The sequence below is a fragment of the Toxotes jaculatrix genome, chromosome 19, assembly GCF_017976425.1.
Source record: "Toxotes jaculatrix isolate fToxJac2 chromosome 19, fToxJac2.pri, whole genome shotgun sequence".
In the NCBI taxonomy this organism is placed as follows: domain Eukaryota; kingdom Metazoa; phylum Chordata; class Actinopteri; family Toxotidae; genus Toxotes; species Toxotes jaculatrix.
Genome location: NC_054412.1, coordinates 9,123,685 through 9,139,119, shown reverse-complemented (window position 1 = coordinate 9,139,119; position 15,435 = coordinate 9,123,685). Strand labels below are relative to the sequence as shown.

The 15,435-nt window shown below is 41.6% G+C and overlaps 1 protein-coding gene across 4 annotated transcripts in view; it reads right to left on the bottom strand.

Annotated features, from left to right (window-relative positions):
• Window positions 1-15,435, bottom strand: part of stxbp5a (syntaxin binding protein 5a (tomosyn)) — an 84,387-nt gene that overhangs the window by 29,438 nt on the left and 39,514 nt on the right. For all 4 annotated transcript variants that reach the window (XM_041064291.1, XM_041064292.1, XM_041064289.1 and 1 more), the window contains exons 5-7: window positions 12,326-12,460; window positions 5,895-5,958; window positions 4,598-4,681 (exon numbers count right to left, since the gene is read on the bottom strand). In XM_041064291.1, coding sequence (XP_040920225.1) covers window positions 4,598-4,681; window positions 5,895-5,958; window positions 12,326-12,460 — 283 coding nt within the window. The remainder of the gene's footprint in view (window positions 1-4,597; window positions 4,682-5,894; window positions 5,959-12,325; window positions 12,461-15,435) is intronic.

Sequence of the window (15,435 nt, the reverse complement as noted above, 5' to 3'; positions counted from 1 at the left end):
GATAAGACAAATTCCTCCACAGGCAAAGTTGTTAAATCTGTTTGAATTAATTGCTTGGAAATTAAGTAATTAATGCTTAGTGGTTGTGGGAATTAGTTTACACTTTTTGCTGTGTTACTGTTGGCCTTCAGTGATAGCTCTGAGAATTGTGGCTTTTTCCAGGGACAAACAACAGCCAATATCTTACACCACAGTTTTTGTCCTACTACATTTTTGTTCTACTACATTTTTTCCAGGGACAAACAACAAGCTACTACATTTTTTTGAAGAAATGAAATGTAGAAAAAAATGGACAAGATTGAGCTGTGACAGTAGATGGGGTGGGAAGTTTGGCAACTTGTATGAGCAGACTGTAGAATAAACTGGTTAGTTTGAATTATGGGCCTTTGACACTAAAATGAAAGAGATCTTCCATGCATTCGTTGAGTGAGCAATAGCCACCAGGAGATAAGCAGGAGGGGAAAGAGGGAAGTCGAAGCTCCACTCCGGCTGCGCTATCAGCCATTCATCATGGACGGACTCAGACCAAGGTGTTGAGTCAGATGAAGCAGAGTGGAGCAGGGTCAGGGTGACGGATGCTCTCTGGGTAGCTCTCACTGGAAACCCATACTGCTGATCCACAGCTAACAATAGACAATCCACTGCAAGACACAGAGTGGAATGTGTGCTCTCTCAGCTCTTTGAAAGCTTGTTAAAAACACAAGTTTTTTTTTGCTCTGCACTGTCTGAACTCTGCCAAAAACTTTGTTGTTGTCTGGGAACCAGATTAAAGGGGACCTCTTATGCTTTTCCTTATTGGCTGTCATATACTGCGGACAGAATACTCGGCAAATGTATGTACACGTTCTCCCAAATCTACTTGAGTTGTATTATAGGCATTTAATGCACTCCAGCATACAAATAACCAACGGCGCAGGTTTACTCTACAGTCATTTGGCAAAAGCAGAATAACATTTTACTTGCAACGTTACCTTTGGTAAAAACAGATATTTTCCACAACTGTCAACATTTTAGCGCATTTCCCACACATACACCACATTTAACAGCAGCATATATAGAAAGATTTTTATATACGGACTGTGACTGAAAAACTAAATTCACCATTATGTCACATGATAAGCAGGTGATGGGTGTAATATTGCCAAAAAGAGATGTCCTGCTGTAATCTTTCATTCTGGATTGGATTCAGACTCAAACACGTACAGATGGATTTGAGAAGTGGCAATTTCCAATCACTTATGTTACTTAGTAGTTTTACAGTTTGCTTTCAGGACCTCCAAACTGGTAAGAGAAGGAAGTGGTGTTGACAAACACAATGGCACTGAGTGCTGCCCCTTGGCAAGCTTCTGGAAGTTGGCCAATCAGAAGAAAGTGGACTTTTAGGGAGGGGGGCCTTAAGGAGCCCAGAGCCTGTTTCAGTATGAGGTTCAGCTGAGGAGTTGCATAACAGGCAGTCTGAAATAAATAAGGTTCTTTTTTTTAAAAAAAAACGAAAAACAAAAACAAACTCATGCAAAGCCACTCTACTGGAGTCCCAAAATAAAAATGAAGAGCTGGAAATGAACATAATACGCCCCTCTTTAAGTTCCGTGATTTGATGACATTTCTACAGTCTGACAGCGCCTAACTAACAAAAGCTGCCTTCATTTGAGTCATAACAATTTTTTTATTTCCCTTATGTGCCCCCTACTTGCTGACGTTCTGTGAGAAAGTTTGCAAAAATTGTCACAAACGAGCCAAGAGTACAGGAGCCAGCATTACTCACAAAGACCATTTATGTCTATCCTTTGAAATCCTAGACCACAGACCGCCTTTCACTTGTTTAAACATCCACAAATTTTCATCAAAACTAAAAAATGCTTTAAGAAATACTTATTCCAAAGTCTGAATCCCTGAATCACTGCATGGTCTGCTGCTCATTCTGCTGCTGAAAAGACGAAGAGGAAAAGCTTCCTTGTTCATTTCAGTTGACAACTTTGATACTTGGCAGCAAGCTTCTAGGCAAATAGTGTTTGAATGAAAGCACACAGCAGGAAAAAGAGCGCACAGCAGGAAGAATACATCTTGCAATGGATTTGATATCTGTAAAAAGTTATTTCACCCAACGGTATTGTTTGCAGAGGCTTTACAGAGATGGAGTTTGCACTCGATCATGATGTCAGTGAATGACAGCAAACTATCTATTGTACCAAATAATCCACTGATTAGACCAATGTTTCCATAGCAACCACCTTGATGTTGGACATTTAGTTCAGCCTTCACTGCCTCTATCCTCATTCCCAACTAAGACAGTAGAACTCAACACCTAGCCCTTGAAGTATGCTTTTGCCTGTGGTTCCTTGTTCCTAGTGCTGACATTAGCATGTAAAAGAGGATAAATTTAGTAGGTACATAGCATCGTACCTCTGAAAAAAAATCAAGTGAACGATAGGATGAAGTTAATCAGCATAAACTTGTATAAATTTTTTCTAACCTCCCACCCCTACCCCCACAAAGCCACTGTGTTAATTTCCCACAGAACTCACTCTTTAGTCCATTTCATTAGTGTTGGCTGCTCCACTGTCCACACCAGTACTATCAGAAAAGTCATGGAGCAACCATAACCACATTCCACTGATGTGATGCAGTGCAGCAGAACACAAGAACTGTCTTCAATGCCCTTGAAGGCTGGTCTGAAGCCAAATTAAACTTTAAAGATATTTGAATCTGAAAACCATTTGGATATATTAGCCAGGGGAATAACCCCACCCCCATCACCACCACCAAATTCCCACCCACTCAACCCCCAGTCTCTGGAGAGGTGTAACTGTAGGGGTTTGGAGAGAAGAGATGAGCTCCCTTGGGAGATTCAATCCTAGAGACTGTAATGCCCTAGGAGCAGTGGGAGGATATTAGCTTATCTGAGAGAGGAAGACAGAGCAAAGAGAGAGAGAGAGGGGGGGGGAAGAGTCTTTCTTGCATACTGAACATACAAAATACTCTAATTTTGTGTCTGTGTAGTCCTCAGTGACTCTTGTTATCTCTGCATGCTTACAGCACCACAGCTCTGCCAATGTGGTGAGCACCAGCATGAGCATTACAATAATCTAATTATCTTATACAGGTGGTTTGGCTCTGTGTCTAAGCACTACGGACACCACTGCATGACCATGTACATGATGACTGTGTGCGTGTTGGAGTGTGCACATGTGTACCCACAGGCATTCAATCGGCTTAAGCCTCAATGACAGGTTTATGAATGAGATCTCCTATTCATAGTCATATTCAGTTCCTACTAAGACTCCAAACCATGGGTTGTGAAAGGTCAGGCTGTGCTCAGAAGGAGCAGTAACATACATCAGCTAAATTTGGGACCAATATTTTCTGAATATTCCAATTCCAAAACCATGGAGAAACCAGGCTCTGTCACACATCTAATCACATCTATAATAGATCTTAAAACAGACCAAAGACTATATGTGGAAATAAGGTGTTGAATGCAAACCCATCAAGTGACAGATAACAGACAGCTTGGACAGTGATGTACTGTATGTGGATGGTGATGTTAACTGTAATGGATGGAACACAGATTTTATCTGTATACCCCAGTCTGGCTAAATTACCAGGACACAGTCTAGATTTGAGACATGCCAGGTCCAGAGGGAATCTGAGCATCTCTGACGCTGTGTCTATGTTTTATTGTTGTGTCTTCTTTTATTTATAGACACACACTATTGCCTCTGGGGAAGCCAATAAAGCCACATGACTCAGTGCTTTAAAAAGGTGGACCTTTTACAAAATGAAGTTGCCCTTTTTACAACCGTAATATGCAAGAAAAATCACTGTGCAACCTTACAACCTCACCCTAGAGACATGAACACATGGTACTCTACTGTATAAATCATAGCATTTTTAAAAATGCATTTCACAAACTGTTCTTCTTTGTAACCAATGCTACCTTGAAAAAGGCCTTTTCCTTAGAACTGAAACAAAATGTACTGATTTCAAGATTTTACTTTGCAAAGTGACTCACATATTTCATAATTGCAACTTTCTGAAGACACAGCTAATGTTGAAGAATTACTTTGATGAGCTTGTGCATTCTCTCATAGCTGGATAGCTCTGATTCAGTTTGGCAGTTCGCTGAAAATTGGCTGTGAAACTCTCCTCTGGCGAACCAAAACATTAGCTCTGTCTTCATTAAACAACACATTAGAGCTGCGATTTCCTATGAATACAGCTCTCTACCTTACAGGAAGCAGAAAGTTCTATTCCTTCCAAGTCAGCAGGCTCTTTTTGTGCCATCATCAGCTTTAAAACACAGATAAGAGAGCAGTTTCACTCCCACAGAGGTGTGTGTATATACATATAAGTGATCTACATAAACACGCTCACCTCACAAGCCTTATCAGCTGTAGTAAACTATCTGAAACTCTAGGTTTGTTCTAGAAATAAAGTCTCTAAAATGCACACACACGCACAACAGTATACAGCTCAGCTCATGAATATGTGATTTAATTCCCAGTTTCTGTATGAAAAGATACTCTGAAGATCAAGAAGCGGGAGGAATGTCTGAAAGCTGTTAGGGAAGAAAGGAAATAGGGGGAGATTTGCCTACCTCATCGTAAGTGTAGCGATAGTCGGCCTTCTTTGATTTCAGATCCCACAGGACCACGATCCCAGACTCAAATCCAATTATAAGCTGGAGAGGAAGAGCGACAGGCAGTCAGTGAGATAGGTAGGAGAGATGACAGAGAGGAGATAGAATAGACCCCATGATGGGCAGAAAAAGAAGTAATACATTTGACATTCACGCACAGCATGAAAGGAAGTCAGGTGTAAGTAGACCACAGTGGCTTAGGGAGAAACCTGCCCACCCTGGTTCACAGGAGATGGTAACAGAAAATGCAGAGAGATCTCTTTTTAGAACAAGTGTAAGGCTTTTTTGATTCTGAAGATTTATTTATAGAAACAACACCTAGTCTCAACACTTTAAAATTCAAATGTGTCACTAAAGCAGATCAGCTGGACATAATGGGCCCTGTTTTAACTGTGCAATGATGGGAATAACACACTTAAAACTCTACACGATATGTGCTGAGACAATGAGCAGTCGTGGGTAACTGATAATGCTAATAGTATTATGAGTATTATTATATGTTATTCATTATTATCGAAATATTTTGTGTTTTAAGTTGATCCGAATGTCTATTGGTCAGAGAATTTATAAATTTTTCATTCCTTTATTAAAGGTATCCTGTGGAGTTTCAGACAATCAGTAGCACTATGGAGCAATTTGGAGTGGGCCCCAGGTTTGTTTGTATTGCGTACACACACGAGGACACAGATGCACATTGCTGTCCGACAGTTGGTGCCAGTTACACACGACAATGCACCTACAAAGGCAGTGAAAAAGAAGACTGCAAGCTAACAAACACTGATGTAACTGAGGTATGGTTTAAAATATTCTAGAAAACAAAAGCTTAAATGTTTATGACCTCAAAGATACAGAAATTGTGTTTTGGTGTGGAGTACTGAATGTCAACATTACTTCAAGAAAACTCACAGGGGACCTAAGAATTGTCCTATAATCGCTGAAAATTTATGGTTGCTGATGAAATCACTGAACCATCAAGTAAAATTATGCTAAAAAACAAAGTTGATCCTTGGTTTTCTGCTCTCGGTGCAACAACAAAAAGCCCTTCACCCAAGTAACAATACCTCACCCTTTGTAGTGTCTTATATGGGACAAAATGCTTTTGAAACCACTGTGAGGGTGCACAATGTAAGACTGCATATGAATTTGAAGTGAGAGTGATATAGGAGAGAGGTTGACAAGTGCTAACTCCAATTTACAAATATATATTTGCAAAGTTTTATGTGAGTATGTGGGCAGAATTAAAGTTACTGTTTACCTTTCCCTCGTCCATTGGGTTGTCACTTATATGGACAACGGGTCCTGGGTGAGCCTTGGAGGACCTGCACAGAGAAAGACAAGGGGAGATACAAATAGAGTGTGTTTTTCTCTTTAAGCCACAACGCATGTCAAAACTTGGCGACATACATATAGTTCACTCACATCACATAGTGATATGGAGTGGATTAAGGTGGGAAGCAAGCGTCTTTGAACCTGAGGAAGAGGTCCACAAGGGAGGACACTGCTGCCAATCACTGCAAGGCTCTAAAAGGCTGTTCAAAGACATAAGCTCACTGAAGGTTGTGATGGATGGCTCTGTCAGGCCAGGCAGTCCCCAATGGCTATGTGTATGTGCGTGCGTGTCGGCGTGTGTGCCCATTTGCATGTTAGAGAAGAAGACAGCACAAAATGCTGGGCTGCCCCCTCCTCCCCCCCCCCCCCCCTCCTCTCCGTGCTTTGCCCTCCAGACAGCCTTATGTCAAATCTCCTCTCTCTGTGCCACGTGGCAGCAGAATTCACCTAACCTGCCCTGCCTTAAAGATATGATGTGGGCTGAGGAGCGCCAGAGAAGGTCACAGCTGAAAAAGAGTGACTGTTAGAGCCTGAAACATAACCCCAATACCAGGGAGCAAGGGCAGGGATGCCAGAAAAGGAGAAGGAGAGGAAGGAGCTGCAACCAAATGTTAAGTAATGCAAACGGAGGCAAGGCAAAGTCCTTGTTTTAGCCCATGCTTTATCAGTGTAGAAATTTTTTATTCATCTTATAGTCTGTCAGTGAAGGACAGGACATCAGATCAGAGTATGAAACTATAAAAAAACATGTCCATATTTCATTAAAAACATGTTTTGGATAGAAATTAATTAGCAGGGGATGCATGTTAATCCTGTTTGTTCAGTTTAGCTCCGCATATCTGCATGAATCTATGAGTATAAGCAAAGGGCCAAAGGTGGGGAGAATCTACAGCAATGTGTGTGTATGTGTGCCTATGTGTGTGTATTAGAAGGTAGCAGTTAGTGGGCAGGCAGGCAGTCAGTCAGTTGTCTCTATATTTAGCCTGTTAGTGCTGGAGCCTTATTACCTAAGCTCTGCTGCAGCTGGAGCTGTTGATTTATCTAATCCCCCTTCACTGGCTGTCTCTCAGCGAACAGCCCTCCACAGCTGCACACACACATACACACACACACATTTGCATGACGGCAAAATTAAGACACACCATCCCATTTGTAAAACATACACCCATAACAATTACCCTCTTGCTGAATAACAAAATGCAACTTGTACGCATAAAAGCTTTGCTCTCCTGTCCCACATGGTTTATTTTCTCTTGTTTCAGAATTTAATGCGCAACGTTCTCTGTGTTTCCCCCTGAGAGACTCCATAACAAATCCATTTTCTTAAAACCTGTTATTATACAGTAAATAAATCTGACATGAACATATTCACAAAGTCCACAAATACACGTTCAGGTTTGGAGATAAAGCAATCACCATGGCAACAGAGGCAGGATGGGCAGAGCGCAGACAGGCTCCCAAAAATCATCTATACTCCGCCACAAACAGACAAACCCGCCCACACAAACACACATACACGCACGCACAAAAACCCTGCTTAACTACTTCGGCACGCTCCTGTAACCACACATTTCTGCTTGTGTTCTGCTAATAACTCTCTGCATTTCGCATACAGAGTAAAAAGGGCTTCAGGGACAGGAACATTTGAGTACGTGTGTTTGTTTATAAGTGCATGTTCTCTATGCATGCTTGTTATTCTCATTGAAATATTTGCAGTTTCATTCTTGTCTTCACCTACCGATTCAAGGTGTGTCATACTCGCACATGCTCATATGACTGCTACCTTTAAACTAAACGCCCCATGGCAGATATAACGCTCATTCGGTACGTCATCAAATCTTAAAACTCTTCCGCCTTTGGCTCCTTCAGTCCAAACAGTCATCTGTTATAAACCTTTATTGCACCGAATGTATATCAAATATCCCCCCATCCGATGATGCCTTCACTACATTAAAGAAAATGGACCATTACTGTACGTATGCGTTGCAAGCACACACACAAAGACCTGAGTGAACACACATACGCAACATAAAGCAATTGTTTCTGGGTGTGTCAATGACACACGGGGGATGTTTAAGCAATAGGAAGAGTAACACTTCACTGACATCTCTTCAGTGTAAGCACACCCACATGTCTTCTTACACACATAGTGTACACACAGTGAATATCCCTCAGTATGTGAACTAAAAAAAAAATTCTGATTTTATGTGTGTGTGAATAAAAGCACAGGTATTTATTCAGCATGCCGATTCAAGGGCCTGACTCCATACACAGACACACATGCATACTGAAACACAGATGCACAGCAAAGTCCTGAACATCTGGTCTCACCATGGGTGACACTCTCTGAAGCCACAGAGGCGCAGTCACCATGACAGTGTCTCCGTGGCAACATGGCTTGAAAAGCCATGTTTGCAGCACACCCATGTCGTATGTGGCCTCATGTCACCTCCATAGACTGTGACTGCGTGTGCGTTAATGCATAGGAACCTATATAAAGCTCATAGCTGAACCTAATTTGTTATGATTAGATATGATTTTTTCATGTTTTACATGATTGCTATGTATGATTATTCCAGCATAAGAAGCATGTACCAGATGATGGTGCTGGCCCAGCTGCACTGATCCCTCTGACCTCAGTGAGCACATGTAGACATTTTCATTACATGAACGAACAAAACGTTTGTACCAGATCCTCAAACCGAACAAGTCACAGCATTTTGCATTAGATCCGATCTTACCGTTGAATGACAGTGCCATTGTTAGCTAAACCATGATACACAGTCTGTCGCTTTCAGGTTAAAACCTTACTGAAAGACAGCAAAGGCAATAGAAATAACCATAATGTGATAACTCATCTGCAATTCAAGCAATAGTTTGGCGATTTTGGTAAATACACAGTATAATAGGTTTAGTTTTGTGCTGAACAAAACAGATGGAACAAGCAATAGAGAGAACTTATTTAAAATCCAAGACTGAACTGAAGACTGTGATACAAATCTTTGTACTGAAAAAAAAAGCAAAGTGATTTCCACCTCTACATACATGGGGTGTTGGATTAAGGCTGTGTCCCCCTTGGAAGATGACTATACCGGGTCTATACCTGCATAGAAGGGATACTCGGGCTCTTCCCAAATGTACTGCAATACCAGCTGAGGACCTCACTTATGCTTAAAACCACAGTACATAGAGACACATATGCAGAACCATGAAAAATTCAAACATGTATTTACAATAGCTTCAAGGTCCTGAGTGAGAAAGTGGGACAAAATGAAAGAGGAAGGAACAGGAGAGGCCTCAGGCTAACATGTTCACGTGAACTATGTGTCATAGTAAGCTGTTAACAATTTACCACTCCTGTCCCACTTCTCCCCAGCTCCCTGGACCCAGTGACCATCTCACTGAATCAAATCAAACACACACACACGCACAAATGCTGCCAGCTACACATATACAAACATTCTTGCATATACAGTACAGTGCATACAAGCAGAGAAATTATGCATCATGCGAACAAACACAGATTTACATGTGGTCTTACTGCAATGTCCTTAATGCCTGTAGCACTGACTGAACTACGGTGCCATGTAGTTGGTTATGTCCTGTAGGATATGTGTTTGTCTATTAGTCTTTTCAGTACAGTAGCCTGGGAACAGAGGTGTGAGTCATACAAACACACAGAGCACTGGGTCAGGGCAGGCCCGGGGCCACTGCCACAGCTACTGCAGCTTGTCTCCAAATAGCAGGGCCCAAGGGAAGATGACCTCAGTGCACACCACATCCTAACCTCATTACAACAATCACAACACAACAGAGGTGTAGCAGGCACGGCTTTAGGTAGAGTCTTTAAATAAAGCTTTCACTTGCGGTGAAAAGAAAGAGATGACAATAAGACTAATCTATAGAATTCTCTCATTTGAGAAACTGCAACTAGAGGCCGTTGCCTGATAAATGACTTAAACAATTCATCAATCATAAACATTTTTCGTTGATTAATTTTCTGCCACTCCACTAATCGTTACAGATCTTACTGCGATTAATTTAGAGCAAGTGCTACCTTTGCCTGATGACAGTGTCAGAAGAGAACAATGAGAGAGGTACAGAAGCTTTTGTATCTGCCCGGCAACCCTCCTAACCCCACAGCTGGCAGAGAGACACAAGAGAACAAGACAATCACCTCACACCTCTCTGATCTTCATCAAAGCAAACACACAGCAACAGAGACCCACTCATAAACAGATATGCAAACTGAAAATCCGAGAATCAATTCCTGGCATTGTTGCCATCTTCAGGACATAATGTCCCACAGGATGGCCGTGTGAGTGATTGAAGACTGAACTGAGATCTAAAAGATATGGAAACCTCATTTCCTCAAAGTAATTGTGCAGAGCTACAGTCTGGACGGATACAACACAACATGTCAAAGAAAGTTTGGTGGCTTAACAAGGCTGTTAGAGGTGGCAGGGCACATTAACATTAAGAAAGATGATGGGAGGGTTTCTAAAAAGAGTAATTATTGTTTGGGTGGACTGCAGAAACAGATGAGAGCAAAGATGCAGTGATGTACACTGTGTCTGTGAGACAGCAGAAATAGAGGGTGAAAAAGGGGAAGAGAGGATATGCAGGTCAATGAGTTTTATGAATTTGAAATTAGCCATAAAACTGTAAGAGTACAATGACATGCACTTTCAAATGACAAATTACACTTTCAAACAACAAGTGATATCACTTATTTGAAAGTGCATGTAATTGTATTATTGCAAATATAAATGGCAGTTTAGATTTTTATTATCTTGGACAAGCAACATGGTGAATGTTTACTGCTTCTGCAATTCGCAGCATCGAGATGGGGATATTGAAGTTCCACTTACAGGCTGTGTGACCTTTCATTTGATGTGAAAGAGGCATAAGGTTCAATCTCTAATTCTAACACAGACTCCAGTGCTTTAAACAAGACTAATATACCTTTTAGCAACATCCTGGCCAAGACAACAGCCAAGTTTAAATATGAAAAATATTAATAAAAATGTGTGTGTGTGCGTGTGAGAAAATGCGGTCCGTTATTTAAACAAATGTATGTTGATTGAATTATTAAACCCACTTGCTGTACATGCAGCCAATGTTCTTATAAACTGATGATTAAAGTTCTTTTTTCAATCAAGTAACTACTTCCAGCACTTCAGAGACACATGAACTTTTCCTAGAGGGCAATTTTATCGTGAACAGCTTTGGAACATAAGTGATATGCTGGAATAATGTGTGGTTGGCCGTGGCAAAAACACATTGACGTCTAGATGAAGGTGAAAAGGAGTGGAAAGTACTGTAAAAGAGTTAGTTATTGCTTGTCCTTGTCAAGAAGAACCGCAGTATCTACCTCTCTATCTTATCTAGCCTCTATCTCATCATTATCACTCCTTACCTTCCTCTTCTGCCCTTTTTTTCTTTAATTGGAAACCTTTTCCAACCACCTCTCTACCCTCACTTATCTGCACGTCTCCTTCCTTCTGGACCGTCTTCTGCTCTGCCCTCTGTTACCTGCAGTTATACCTCTGTCACCACTCCATTCCTCTCCTCCATCACTCTTCCTCTGTGCGTGTCCTTTCCCTCAGGCAAAAGCCCTGTCTCATCCATTCCACTCCCGTCTCCTCCCTGTCATACATTCTCCCTCCTCCTTCCCTCTCCCACCACTCACTCTCGCCTTTTCTTCCCTGCAGCCCTGTCGACGAGACGAGACGTCTGTGTGTACCATACACTGATCTCAGCAGACACCTGTTCCACCCCCTCCATGCCTCCTCCTCTTTTTCCTCTCTTAACACACACACACACAAATGCACAGAAGGGGATGAGGGGAAAGCGCGAAGCAAAACGCTCCAGTGAATAATTTAAGTCTCTACAGCAGGGAACCAAAATGGAGCCTGTCAAACTGACAGATCCATTGAAACAGTGAAGAGACAGGTCGCTCACTACCTGAAGTCCGATACTGTGCCTGGAAATGATAGACTGACTAATGATTCTTTCTTATCTCATTACATTTAAACTACAATAACATTTTAAAAGGTAAAATACTGATTACACAGCATCCCTCACCTCCCTTAAGTGCTGCAAGGTGAGTCAATAGACCCTGAGATCAGTGTTGCAGCGCTGGCAATCTGAGTTTGATTCCTGAGTTCAAATATTGATCTACGTTTCAGCGGCTCACTTTGGATATGAACCTCCTTCATGTGGCACAAAACCTACACAACAGCACACTAAATCATGCAGCATTTGAAGAAGAAGAAGAGAGCAAAATGCAAAGAACTTTGAGGGCAAAGTGTGGGAAGCAGCATCAGAGGGTGACACGTGGGCAGTCACACTTACAGTTCAATGGCTTTGTTCCACATGATGACGTAGCCTGAGAGCATAAAGGACTCCACGTTGACGATGTGGATGTTCCCTCGTTCCGTGCCGATGTACAACCATTTACTCTGGAAGGGCAGGTGGCAGAAAGTTATTCTGCAAAGAGAAGGAAAGGAGACACATGTTAGAGGAGAAGGAAAGAAGGAGTGGGAAATGAGAAGAGGGAGGAAGAGAAAAGATGGACAACCCAGGAAGAAAGACACAGACAGCCGAGAGACAGAAGCTTCTTGAAAAATCACTTGACGTCCTATTATAAAGAGAGACAAATTATGCAAAACTTTGAGAGGATTATTTACCACTCCATCAGGTCGAAGCAGTCGAGAGGAGAGTGGCAAACCAGAGAGATTTTTGAGTCATTCAATCAGCCCCTTCTCTCCAGACCTACAGGATACATGAGGGCAAAGAGGGACCCATAATTCTCCTGTTTTCATCATCACCCCACTAACCTCCTCCTTTCATCCATCCATCAGACTTAAGTTTAATGAGAGGTTATAAACCCTTCCCTCCTTAACTGTGGCTATCCATTCATCTCCTCATCCCTTTTTCATCATTCTGTTCTTTCATCCATCTTCCGATTCAACCTCCAATCCGTCTGTGGAATATTAATGTACAACCTTGGTAATCCAGCTTGCTAATATCTCAAGGTCATCCAGCTCCCTCGGTGATCCTTTTGATTCAGCATGGTCGTTTGAGCTACACCTGAGCTACACCTGTGGCTGTCAGTGACCCCGCTCAAGTGTCATCGGCTGGGAAACCCACCTGAGTGGGAAGGGAAATAAATCTGCAAACCTTATCTGTCTTCTCTGTCCATTAGTTGCAGGAACGACAGACTGGAGTATTTTCTCTGCAGATTAAACTCATATTTAGCAGTGGAATCACTCAGCACAATGATTTTAATATTTCAGTGTAATATCTGCTGTCAGAGACGGATTAAACAGATATATTGCGTCAAAATATATTACATTGAGTTTCCCTCAATCCACAATCAGATTAAACGGTATCTTGACAGAGTTGAATTAATAAAACAGGCAATGAATTTAAGACCAGGCCATATGCAGTATCCCATGAAGATGATCATAACCCCCCTTATGTTCGGCAAAGAACATAGGTGTAAATGTATTTTGTAGGCGATAGGGTAAAACATATTACATTACATAGACATACATATAGTACACTTAACACACATCAAAACACAAACTGGTGTAAACATGTCCTTGCAGTGACTTTTAGTTCCCTTCCTGAGTGGTTTAATACTCAGAGAGCTTGTATCTCTCCCTCTCTCTCTTTCTCTGAGTCTATCTCACACTATTGCTCCAGGGCTGCACTGAGAGTAGAAGCTCCCGCTTTAACACACACACACACACACACACACACACACACACACACACACACATACACACACACACACACACACCTTTCCTCTCTGGCCCAGTGCTCTGCACTAACACATGAATATATTCATATTTCTGAGCAGGGGAGCTGGGCTACTTGACATAAATCTCATCCACAGTCCAAAATGTGTACAAAGAGACACACAAAAAAAAAAAAACAGACACAACAAAATTTAAACATATACACACTAACCTACATTCACACAGAGCAGGATCAAATACACACACCCATTTATATCTCATCCGAGAGCAACATGGCTTTTCTTGCAATCCTTTTTCCTACAAAATATGTTTATACATCATACACAATTAATTTGCTCTGGTAAATAAGCTGCCCGGATTTTCCCAGTTGCCAAAGTCTTTTCCAAATCTTAATCGAGAAAGAAAATGTTTTTGCTCAAGCTAATTAGTCACATTTGAACATGATTTTCAGACCGGGTTGCTAGAGTATGAGATGACTTACTGAAGCATGGGCAGTTGACCACTAAGATACACACACTCATAAAGACTCATTTAACCAGGAAAGATGACTAAAAGCAACATGGCTTTCCATGACAACTTGTGGTTCCCTTATATCCAGTAGGCAGACTGTACTGGGTTCAATGTCCGTTTCCATCTGCACAAACAGATGTGCCTCGTCTGTGTGTATGGTGGCTGGAATGTGTACATGTGCTAGTTATTGTGGAGATGATTTTATAAATTACAAACAGTGTGCACAAAAATGGCCATTTGTCTCCATATTTATGTGCCTATACATGTTTGTGTCTGTGTCTGTACATTTGCATGTGTACATGCTTCTCATCAACTGGCATAAATTTGTGTAATTACATATGTACTGTATGTAAATGTATGTTGTATATAAATATGTTTGATCTGTGTATGTGTGCACATACAAGCTAACTGATTAAGTGTTCAGAGAGCCAGCGCGAGAGGGCCAACTGAGAGGCAGTGTCAGGAGCATAATTATACAAATTTGCTCGCAGTTTGTGTGTGCCTGTTTTTCCGTGTGTTTGTGCGCATGCAAATACAAGTGTTTGTGCAAGCGCAAGTGTACTTATGTGTGTGTCACTGTGTTCACACTTGTCGTGTATGCACGTGTCTCTTGGTGAAATCTCCAGCTTCAAGTGGTCACGACACACAAAGGCAGCTGCCAGCTTGCAGGCTCAGGGCCAAACACGCTGCCTCAGAAATGACAGATGCCTGCCACACACAACTCTGAGGCTAACTGCACTGTGGGCTAGACGAATGAGAGCATGGTTCGCTGCAAATGAATTGGGGAGAGGGGAGACTTCAGAAAATCATCATTTGTAACACAGGGTTTTCTGTATTGTTACTATCATTGCTACAAATAAAGTAATCTGAGCCTGCCTGTCACTAGAAATTCATCAGTTTGGTTTAGTTACAGGTTCCTTTTGTTGAACAACTTTTATTAAACTGCCCTTCAGCAAAGCACTGACCACTTACAGCTGAATGGCTGACGAGACAAAAAATGTGGTGAGAAAAGGATATGATTTGGTTCCTATAACGAAAGTGTGTCATTGCTGCAGAAAAATATTAATAAGAGACATAATATAACACTGACAGTAAAAATGTAATTGTATAAAAATAATAATTAGATAACTATGCTTGTGTGCACAACAATGCCAGGGGAAGACGCTGACAGAGACAGTATGAAGGTTG